Raw genomic sequence first — 11973 nt, 5'->3', positions numbered from 1 at the left:
TCTCTTCCTCTCTCTCTCTCTCTCTCTCTTCGAAACTTCATTCGGGGCTGTAATGCAGAATATCAGAATATGTTCATTCTTTTTATGAAGTGGATGATTCCGACGATGTTTCCCCCCGCTCCAGGATAAAATGCCATTGTTAAGAGTGACCGCTGGAATTTGAAACGGGCGTGTGGGGCGGTAGGCCTCTAGTGTGGCGAGCAAAGTGTGTCCAACGAAAACGCGTCTGTAACATCTAACAGTGAGCGTGGAGAGACACCCAACACGTTTTGAGAAGGTATACCGTGAAAAAGCGATTATTTAATATCCATAAATGTCCACATGCCTCCGAGTGATGAGAGGAGTCTGTATAAGCAGTGAGTATGGACCTGCTTGTCTTGATTTTACTGACTTGTAACTCGATATCCTGCGAGTGAAAAAAAAAAAAACCCTGCCTCTGCTCTGGCATGGATGGGGTAATAGCCCAGGGTGCTTTATAAGTTTATTTTAGGTAATAGAGACGCTTGTTTTGTTACAGCCCCGTTCCGCCCTTTTCTTTTCTCTACTCATTATTATTATTATTTTTTTTTTTCCTTCTCCTTCTTACAATCTCACCTATACACTCAAATGGAATCCCCTCCGCGGTCCGCATTCTTCGCTCTTGAAAGTCGTGACGAGAGGATCGACTCTTTTTTTTTTTTTTTTTTCGCGTTCGGTTCCTGACGAGTGACTCGGTCGAAAAAAAAAAAAAAAAAAAAAAGAAAAGAGTCGTTCGACTTTTGATCCCGAGACGCTTCGGCGGCGTCGGTTTCGGCTCCGAATTTGTGGCAAAAAGAAGAAAAAAAAATTAATAATCGATAATAAGGATTCAAAGCGTTGATTTCAAAATTATCTCAGCCCCGTCCTCCGCGTATTTATCGCGTAAACGGCAAACGTCATTCACGCCCGTCGAAATTGATCGCTGTCCTCGTCCCCGCTTTACTGGTTTCCAGCTCTCGAGTCCGTGTTGAACGTCGCTCTTGTGTGCACCGACTCCCCCACCCACCCCTTTTTTTGGCACCCAGACCCTTTTGCCGGAGCGACTCCCGACCCCCTGAGTCGTCGGACGGATCCGTTCGCGACGACCGAATCGTCCGTGAGTCGCACGCGACGACTTGAAAGTTGGTGGCTGGGAGGAGAAGAGAGAGAGAGAGAGAGAGAGAGAGGGAGAGAGAGAGGGGGAGTGCGCATGCGCCACCTGGAAGTTTTGCGCCGAGCATCAGCGCCGGTTCGGTAGTTTGGGGAAGGAGGCGAACCGGGCAGGTGACACGGAGAGAGGAGTGCGCGCTACTTCCCTCACTCGTCCTCCCCTACACACACACACACACACACACACACGCACACGCACGCGCACGCACGCACGCACGCACCCGGTGTCCGTGGGTCAGGGAGGACACGCGGACCTGCTTCAGCACCCGCCGCCTTAATCCGCTGTTTGGACCGAGGTTTTTTTTTTTTTTGTTTTTTTTTTTTTTGGGGGAGGGAGGGGAGCGCAAAACTCGACGGTCCGTGAAAAACCAAAAAAAAAAAAAAAAAAAACCCAAAAAAACCCCCAGCGGAACGTGAAGAGTTGTAACCAGACTGGAGGGATTGTCAGTTTTTTTTTTTTTGTTTTTTGGGGCGTTTTGTTTTGGTTTTTTTTTTCTTCAGCATGGAGAGTGGGTTGTCGACCCGTTTGTGGCGAGGGCTCCCGTGTGGATGTTTCCGCAGGTAGATCCGTCTGATCGGCTGGAATTAACCTCCTCATCGAGACGCTCTTTTTTTTTTTTTTGTTGTTGTCGTTTTTTGGGGTTGTTTTTTTTTTTCCTCTGTAATCCAGGCCATTGGTCTAATCTTGAATGGGCAGATAATCGCTGATTAATCGGCGAATCGAAGGGAACGGGATCGGGGTTTTAGTGTCTAGTAAATCCGCCGCCGGCAGCGTTTGAGTCGCGTGTAGTTGTTTGTCACCGTCGCCCCACGATCGGCCGCGCGTCGCTTGCTCTGTTAGAATTATCCCCATTATTCCGGTCCGTCGGTCCACGCACGGAGCGCATCCGCCGGCGACCGATCTCCAGGCAGTGAACCTCCACCGAGAACCGGGGGACTGTCAGCATCGGTCCAACCGTGTCACCGACCACCGCAAGAAAACCTGAACTGCTGTGGATTAATACTGGCTTGATATCGTCAAGGGGGGAAGGATTATAAATTCTAGGACCGTGCTCTTGGTAAGTATAGGCACCATTTATTTTATATATACATGTACTTCTTTTATAGAGTTTTTTTTATTTTATTTCATTTGTTGAAATAGAGCCGTCCTGTAACTAATGCCAAATAAGTCCCAAAATGGCAATTCCCATGGGTCACCTCGCACCCCTTCCCTGCACACTTCGTCTTGAAAATAGGTTTGTTTATTTGCTGAAATTGTTGAAAGCGGGGGAACCATTGGCCGCACTTCCTCCCAACTAATCAAACGTTGTTTTTAATTGGCGAGACAGTGATTACTGGTGCCCCTCCGTCAGAGCCTTGCTCCCTGGCTCCCTCTGCCGGGCGTCGAAGCGGCCGCTGTGTTTTGTTCAAAACGGGGAGAGAAATAGCCATTCATCCGAGCGCGCACTTTATTATAACCTTCCTACGCTTCTCTGTGATTAATGCCGAGTTTCCCCCGTGCCAAAAATATAAAAAATTAAGCCGGCGTTGCATGCGTTCAGGGAAGTGGCATTTCAAGTTGTCGGTGTAATTCAATTGAATTCCAACCTACTTGACCGCACGTTATTTCACCCGAGGCCGATTCGCAGTTTTCATGGGATTTTCGTTCGTAAACAAACGAACAGCTTCGCAGAGGGAGCTGGAGCCTGTAAACAGTGGGGTCTGCTCTTGGAATATTAAGCATAAACAATTCAAAATGTATGTGTATATATGTATATATATAATAAAGGGTATGTAAAGGTAGGTGTGTGTGTGTGCGTGTGTGTGTGTGATTCCGTGTCTAAAGCCTCTAAAATCGTCCTAAATAAAGTTATAACCATGCCAAATTATTTAACCGCTCGGCAAAAAAATGTACAATTCCTCAACTGTAAAATAATTTAGAAATACAATATATCGCTACTTTTAAATACAGCAGTATTCGGACTCAATTGACTATTTTGTTATTTTGGTTATTTTTTTTTATTTCGGTTGTATCTATTCAATTATTGCATTTAACCTTTTGAATTCGTGAAGTTGTATTATGTCTTGACTCTTCATCGGCCCTTTTATAATGAAATGTTCAATTGGAACCCAACTACCAATATGCCCTCATCATTTACATGTGCAGCGGGATACACCTTTCGTCGCTCCAAATTTCCTACACTTTTAACGTCAGAAAAAAAACGTCACTAGAATAATAATAATAATAATAATAATAATAATAATAAGAAGAAGAAGAAGAAGAAGAAGAAGAAGGTTATTAATTGAGGGTCACGTCGTTCCCAGGGGTCACGGGGCCCTTTCCTCCCAATGTCAGCCTGAGCAGTGGACATTAATTCAACCTTCCAAAATGACCCGCGTACAAAACTCCCTTTTTTTTTTTCCAACCTTCTCCTGGGGAGCTGCAGGTCAAAGCTTTTCATCTTGACGTGGGCCGCTCTGCTGCAGGGTGGCCCACAGCTTAAATAACACCTCGAGGATGACAGACGATAAATGCTATTTTTTTATATATATATATATATATATATATAAATATATATTTGTGGTCTAACGCGAAATTCAAGACGATGAACGGATCAACCGATTTTATTTTTTCTTTTAAACGATATGAATAAATACTGAATGAATGGATTAATGTGAATCATCTTAACGTGAATATGTCGTATCTGTAATGATCGATCAATTATATCGATATCGATTTTTTTATTTTTATTTTTACTTTATTTTTTTTGAGTCGGTTCGGGGCCTTTCCCGGTGCGACGATGAATTGTATATTGTGGGTTTTTTTTCAATCGACTTCATCCGACTGGTTCGGAGCCCATCACGCAATTCTATTCAGCGTCACACGTCGCGTAACCGCTCGGTCAATTAAGGGTCGGGAACGCACGCTAGCCGGCACATGCGCAGTCCGCCCTCCGCGTTGTCCCGCGGTGTTTACGTGCGCGCCGGAAGAATAGAGGTGTGTGTGTGTGTGCGTGTGTGTGTGTGCGTGCGTGTGTGTGTGTGTGTGTGTGTGCGAGCCCTGCCTTCTTGAGCCTCTTTATTTTCCGCGCGCGCGTCCACTCGGGGCCTGCGCGGCGTGGGACGCGGCCTCGTGCGTGACGAGCGTGGAGCGGAGCCGCTGCGTGACGCGTCGGACCCGCCCCGACGCGCGGCTCCACGCACCGTGTCCGGCAATTAGAGGAAAAAACAAAACAAAAACAAAACAAAAAAAAAAACAACCCAATTATCACATGTTCACATCCCTGCACGTACGTTCGTTCGTACGTTCGTACGTTCGTTCGTTCGTTCGTTCATTCATTCGGAGACGTGGGTTGTTTTTTTTTTGTTTTTTGTTTTTTTGTTGTTTCTAAATCCCTTCCCGCGAGTTATTGCGCCAGAAGGTCGTGGCTTCCTCCCAGGACCCTCTTTGCGTCCACGCACAATGAGGCGAAACTGCGAATGGGACGCAGACAGACGTGACGACATGAACGGTCATCTGGCGCAAAAGCCACCGAAAAAGATAGGCGCGCCGGACGGACCGGACGCGTTCAGCGTTATTTCGGCACAGTGGTTGGACTTTTTACAAAATGTCTACGCCAAAATAGCTTTTCGTTTCCCGTGTAATGATTACAAAAAAAAAAATTGAATTAAACTGTGTGTGTGTGTGTGTGTGTGTGTGTGTGTGTGTGTGTGTGTGGATATATAAATAAATAATGTGTGTATATTTTTGTGTGTATCAGCTATTTTATGAAGCCCATAATGAAAAACGGCAGATGAACAAAGGTCCTTCAAGCTGTCCCGTTTAATATACATATATATATATATATATATATATATATATATATATATATATATATATTTTTTTTTTTTTTTTTTTTCCAATGTAGAATTCATCAGTACACTTGTAAAATCCCAAAGAAAATAGAACAGATAAAATAATACACGCCGTTTTGTTTTTCCCAGAATTATATTTTTATATTATGGGTGTGTTTGCTTAATTTTTGTATTTATCTATTTATTTATTTATTTATTTATTTATTTTTGCTCTCCCCCTCCATTGCACCTCCTCTATTTAACTCTTTTCTAAATGTGTATACCTCTGGTTTGGCTGCCTATCAGTTTTATGTGATTCACATTTGCTTACGCTGCCAAATGACTACTCTGCACTTATTGCCCCTGGGCTCCCATTTAAACGCACACACGCAGCCATATGTATACACAAGTGTGTGTTTGTATCTATATAAACAGGAATATTTAGACACTTTGGCTTGCAATGACTTCCACCTGTTTCAATGTTACACATCCATACCATTTCTAACTCATTTTCATCTCTGTGTCGTGCACTTTCGCATATACCTTCCCATAATATCCCCGCCCGTGAAAGAGTCTGCGACATAAATCGTGTGTTCCCTCCTCAGACGGGCGGCATTATGAACCTGGGGCTGGCCGGTGTGTGCCGGGCCTCGTGGTGGCCCTCGGGCGGCGTGCTGGACTCCAGACACTGCGTCTTTGCACTCACACTCCTCACCCTGCTCATGCAGGTGGTGGTGGAGGCCAACTCATGGTGGTAGGCCCGGATTTCTTTTTTATTTTTTATTTGACATTTTGTCATTTTCTGCATGTGTGTTTTAATACTTATACTCACTTACATTAATCGTAAATACCTACTTCTTCAGACTTTTTCTTTTCGTTGAAGACTTGTAGTGCCTGTGCTTTATAATCTTCCTTAAATGCACAATAACTTAATGCTTTAAAAACTACAGCAAACGTAGTGTAGTTCATGAAAAAGGTGATGTCATAAAAACTATATTTCTAACGGAACTTTTATGGTTTGTGTGTGTGTGTGTGTGCGTACGTACTTGTGTGCGTGTGTGTGTGTGCGTACATACGTGTTTGCGAAGCCAGTCTCCCTCGGCTTCAGTCGTACCGCATATGAAGTAATAAGACATGCTGACTGTAGCACATTAGCTGTTTAGGAAGACCTTTTCCTCCCTTATTTTCTTTCTCCTGCACATTGCCAAACCAAAATTATGAATATTATAGAAAACATAGAATGCTGTGGCTTTCTGGAGAATGTGTCCAAATATGTGCGAGCACGTACACCGTAGGAGGGAGGAAGGGAAAGTGTGTGTGTGTGTGTGTGTGTGTGTGTGTGTGTGTGTGTGTGTGTGTGTGTGTGTGTGTGTGTGTGTGTGTGTGTGTGTGTGTGTGTGTGTGTGTGTGTGTGTGTGTGCGCACGCATTGACTTGATTTGCTGTGTGTCTAACTTTAAGCACACGTCCTGTTGCTATTAGGAGAAAAGTCTAAATTTGTCTGAACCACTTTTAAACATAGAGTGGGTCTGATAGGGAGAATTCTGTTTACCCGTTTCCAGCAAAGACCAACTCACATCTATTACACTTTAGTGTTGACAGTCAATTGTGTGTGTGTGTGTGTGTGTGTGTGTGTGTGTGTGTGTGTGTGTGTGTGTGTGTGTGTGTGTGTGTGTGTGTGTGTGTGTGTGTGTGTGTGTGTGTGTGTGGGGCCCCTACCCAAGTTTGTCAATAATAATGTCATCCCGATCACTAGACGTTTGGAGCCAATCCCCAAAATGAATATTCCACACACATTCAAAACAAAATGCTGCATCTTTTCTGTCAGATGCCATATGGCACTGAGCAATTTCCAAGTGATCAGTCAAAAGGAACAAATATGACATTCAAGTCAACCCAAAACTATTTTTTTATGACAAGTAATGGGTGATTTAATGTTGTTTTTTCTACGGAGACAAAGTGCGTGTTATTATTATTATTTTTTAAGTATTTTGTGGACATTAAATCGTGTGTGTGTGTGTGTGTGTGTGTGTGTGTGTGTGTGTGTGTGTGTGTGTGTGTGTGTGTGTGTGTGTGTGTGTGTGTGTGTGTGTGTGTGTGTGTGTGTGTTCTCGCTCTGTGCTCCCCAGTTGCTCAGTTTCCCCAGTTGATCAGGTTACACTGGAGGCTAATTGTCTCTCTTGGGGCTCGGAGATCGGCCGCTCTAATTGTCCTGCGGCTCACAACCAGATGCTCGCACTGTTGTCTCTCTCTCTCTCTCTCTCCTTCGCTGTCTCTCTGTCTGTCTGTCTGTCTGTTTCTCTATTTCTATGCCTGTCTGTGCTTCCATCCATCTATCCGCCGATCTATTTATTTACAGGAACCAAATTCAATATGTTTTTGTCCCTTGTCCCTGTCTTGAGTGCCATTCCTCTGCTCCTCTCATTCCTTTTTTTTTTTTTTTTTCTGCCTTTCTTTCTTTCTTTCTTTCTTTCTTTCACTCATGTGTCCCTGCTGGGTCCCCGTCTCCGCGTCCAGGTCCCTGGCCATGAACCCGCTGCTGATCCCGGAGGCCTACATCATCGGCGCCCAGCCTCTATGCAGCCAGCTGGTGGGGCTGTCGCCGGGCCAGAAGAAGCTGTGCCAGCTCTACCAGGACCACATGCAGTACATCGGCGAGGGCGCCAAGACGGGCATCCGGGAGTGTCAGTACCAGTTCAGGCACCGGCGCTGGAACTGCAGCACCGTGGACAACTCGTCCGTGTTTGGACGGGTCATGCAGATCGGTAAGGTCCCCGCCGCGGGCAGCGGCTCCATCGGGCTTTCCTTCTGTTTTGTACAGGCCCGCGGCACACGGGCACATGCATCGGTGCATACTCGCACACAATGTCTCCCTCTGTTTTCTCGGTCTATCTCGCTCTCCCCCCTTTGTTTCTTTTTCTTTTACTTTACTACTTACTTTTTTCGGGCGTGAGTGTACAGTACGGGGCTGCTGATTCTGAGCAGCTGTGTGAGGGGAATAGTTGGTGGGTGAGGTTGCTGGATAAATCACATGTGGCTTTGGCCTTCCAGTCCAGCCCCCGATGTGGAAGAACGGGGTGGGCTGGCTGGCTGGCTGGCTGGCTGGCTGGCTGGCTGGCTGGCTGGCTGGCTAGCTGGCTGGTCGGGGTGGCTGTTTTTTTTTTTTGTTTTTTTGTTTTGTTTTTTTTGGGGGGGGGGGGCATGTGTTGCTTTTCCTATGATGAATGGGTGACAATCTGACCCCCACATACGTACAAAGATAGATGCAAACACACACACACGCACACAAGCTGTAGCTGCAATGTATCTTATGGGCGCTGTAGGGACTGTATACAGCGATACATCATCTTCATCTGCACATAGCCATGTACACACAGTACATTCATATCTTATTTGGACCGAGTCAATGCGCTGCAATCCCTTCTTTGAAATCAAACTTCAGCTTTGAACGCTTTCATCTCGCATCCTTTGTTGTCTTTGGGTGATTGCCTTCACCGCGTGGAATGGTGGAAAGTAAAGGGAAAGGTGGTTTAGTGTTGGTATTTATCAGTTATAAGTATGCCCTGTCAGTTTCATGATCCCAACTGAGCAGCAGCAGCAGCAGCAGCTCTATCAGATGTTCAGCAATACTTGAATCCTTTCCTCTTTTTTTTTTTTTTTTTTTTTTTTTTAAACCAGATCAGATGAAGTGTCAGATTTTTTTATTTTTTTATTTTTTCCCTTCAGAGTCTTGGCCTACTCGTTGCGTAAGCTGTGAATGTCTGGTTGTCCTTGCTGAGTGGTTTTGCACCGAGGCGGCCTCCAGCTCCGTCTCCCTTTCCCTGCCGTGCGGACGGTTTGCGCTTTTCCGGATCGGTCCTCCTAGAATCCCCACCAGGAGCCGCTATCCCTAACTTCTTTCCCTCTCTCTCTCTCTCTCTCTCTCTCTCTCTCTCTCTCTGTCGCTGACATCACTCGGGGGCCGGGAAAACATGTCTTCCCCACCTCCCCACCGTCCGTCCATCTTTCTATCTGTAGGTCTGTCTCTCTCTGCCTATTGACCGAGTCCACTGCTGGTGATTTAGAGCTGTTTCCCGGGAGAAGGGAGTCAGCCCCCACTCCCCCTCCTGGCTCCTTGGCTAGTCCAGGGGTGGAGCAGAGAAGTGAGGAGCCCCCCGCACGATGGGAGCGGGGCCGGGGCCAGTGCTCCAGGCTGTGGGGGGGGGTAGTGCAGTGCAGCGTGGGAGACGACAGCTCGTCCGTCCACAGGTCCACTATTAGGACAATCTCCTCTGGCTGTTTTTATTATTTTTTTATTTTTTTTGTTGTACAAGACTAATAACCTTTTTCCCCCTCTGGTCAACCTGGCCGCCGCCAGCACCTGCCATCTGGACAGTATTCAGACACCACCTCTGACAGGTCTCTTTATCTGCCCATTCCCCTTGGAATCATTCTCCTTTTTCATATCGGCCTCGTTTTGGACTTTTTTTTTTTTTTTTTGCGTCTCTCCCAATCTGCCTCTCGTTTCTTATTCTTCTTAATGTATTTCTCTTGACTTATCTTTCCAGCCCACTCTTCTCCCGGCTGCGTATCCCTCAGATCTGCTTTAGTCATTACACTGTGCTCTCTATGGGTTCAGCCCAGCAGGTATAGGTTTTTTGTTTTTTTTTTATTTTAAAGCGGGCCCCCTCTTCAGCCCTTTCTTTTTGGAGGGCCCTCTCCTCTTTCTTACCAGTTGCTTATCTTTTCATCTCCCCACCTCTCAAAACCCACATACATTTGTTACTGGGGGGAAAAAACAATGAGGATTAATAATCCATGGAGTCTAGCAATAACAGATTCAGAGAAATCACTTTTAATTTATCGGGCATTTGTGGTTTTGGGAGGAATGTCTGCTGGAGAGGTCTCTGTCACTAGATGGCGCTGTCTTCTCTCTGGCTGATTTCCCAATAGCAGCTAACCTGATTTCATCATTTAGCTTTGTGATGATGAAGAGGATTGAAGTCGCTTCTCTGTCATTCTCAGTGCAGTCGATCGCCTCCGGGCATCTCATTATTGCAGCCTGAAACATCACAAATCATTTTGCTCCGCTGAATTGAGAAGTCACAATCACAGCATTGATAAAATCGACCAAGTCCATATGACGCTTCTTCCCCCTGCGCACGCGCGTCTTCCAGGTAGTCGAGAAACGGCGTTCACCTACGCCATCAGCGCGGCGGGCGTGGTGAACGCGGTGAGCCGCGCCTGCAGGGAGGGCGAGCTGTCGAGCTGCGGGTGCAGCCGGGCGGCGCGCCCCAAGGACCTGCCCCGGGACTGGCTGTGGGGCGGCTGCGGGGACAACCTCAACTACGGCTACAGGTTCTCCAAGGAGTTCGTGGACGCCCGAGAGCGGGAGAAGACCTACTCCAAGGGCACGTACGAGAGCGCCCGGTTGATGATGAACCTCCACAACAACGAAGCCGGAAGGAGGGTAAGCAAACGATGGCCATTGACCCCCCGACCCCCCCTAGATTGGATTTGTGTAGATGGAAAGCAGAGGAGGCGAGGGGAATTAGCCAGTGGTTTGACATCGGGGCTGGGCAGTAGGATCGACGACATGCGAGAATCCAGCTCAATCAGAAGTGTTTCTATCCGTTGATCATCTGTGTAACAGCTTAGCTTTGATCTGCAGGGAGATGAAATCCCGGGATGCGGCTCCGGAGGGTTTTGTAGTCCATTCCAAAATCCTTGAAACCACCTCAAAGAAAACATTCTGCGAACTTGCTGTTGCCAGGCTACTTCTCTTTGAAGTCAGAAGGCGTTTTGTTCCCTCCACCGTGATGTGGTCCTCCATGATATATATTTATATATACAGTGAGGATGTCTCCGAAATAGTGAAAGACGTTTAGAAAATGTACATCACACCCGGACACATGAGAAAATTCTTTGCATTTTAACAAATCTTTCAGCAAATATTCACCTCCCTTTTATCGACTCTCTTCCACGTCAGACGGTGTCGGACCTCGCCCACGTGTCCTGCAAGTGCCACGGCGTCTCGGGCTCGTGCAGCCTGAAGACCTGCTGGCTGCAGCTGGCCGACTTCCGCAAGGTGGGCGACGCGCTGAAGGAGAAGTACGACAGCGGCGCCGCCATGAAGCTCAACTCCCGCGGCAAGCTGGTGCAGATGCACAGCAAGTTCAACCCGCCCACCAGCCACGACCTGGTGTACATCGAGTCCAGCCCGGACTACTGCCTGAAGAACCAGAGCACGGGCTCGCTGGGCACGGTGGGCCGCCTCTGCAACAAGACCTCGGAGGGCATGGACGGCTGCGAGCTGATGTGCTGCGGCCGCGGCTACGACCAGTACAAGGCCCAGATCGTGGAGCGCTGCCACTGCAAGTTCCACTGGTGCTGCTACGTCAAGTGCAAGCGCTGCACCAAGACTGTGGACCAGTTCGTTTGCAAGTGAGGCAAAGGAGGAAGAGGAGGTGGAGGAGGAGGAGGAGGAGGAAGAAAAATAAAAGAGGATTGTTTGTCTGTGTGCGTGTTGGCGTACGATGGGCACGCAGGATCTGTGTGCGTCGGTGAGCAGAAGAACAAATGAGTTGGAACAGAGAAAAAAAAAAAACTATATAAATTATATTTATAGAGTTAAACAATTATACCATTGCAACAAGACTGACTCTTTGCTCCTTGTTAGTTTTCAAAACAAGCAAATGTATGTTTTTTTCTGAAACTGAGAGTATTGAAATATTTATTTTCAGATTTATAATTTTTTTTTTTTTTTTAACTCCCAGTCACAGTTGTTGGTTTTTTATTTTTATTTTTTACCCTTTAGTCTAAACCTAGTTGGATGACAAAAGGCCAGATTTTATTTTTAATCCCTGTAAAATAATGTCACGTGGCTTGTTCACAATGACCCAAATTGGACTTTCGCTTCCTATTTCTTAGCCCTAGATTAGTTTGATCTGTGTTACATTGGTGAGAGTTTGCCGTCGTACCGGCTTTCTCTCCCCTGTGATGTCACCGGCCCAGT

At 46.6% G+C, this 11973-nt stretch overlaps 1 protein-coding gene across 1 annotated transcript; it reads left to right on the top strand.

The window, feature by feature from the left end:
* Nucleotides 1-1716: 1716 nt before the first annotated feature.
* Nucleotides 1717-11406, top strand: wnt5a (wingless-type MMTV integration site family, member 5a; the record flags this gene model as incomplete). Its single annotated transcript, XM_080015975.1, has 5 exons — nt 1717-2225; nt 5586-5734; nt 7497-7744; nt 10136-10428; nt 10948-11406. Exons 2-5 carry the CDS (start codon nt 5598-5600, stop codon nt 11404-11406), a joined length of 1137 nt encoding a protein of 378 aa, XP_079872101.1. The 5' UTR covers nt 1717-2225; nt 5586-5597.
* Between the last annotated feature and the right edge of the window lie 567 nt (nt 11407-11973).

Source organism: Zeus faber, assembly GCF_960531495.2.
Source record: "Zeus faber genome assembly, chromosome: 15".
Taxonomy (NCBI): Eukaryota; Metazoa; Chordata; class Actinopteri; order Zeiformes; family Zeidae; genus Zeus; species Zeus faber.
Note: the sequence above shows the minus strand (reverse complement) of the source record. Positions and strands in the feature narration are given on the sequence as shown.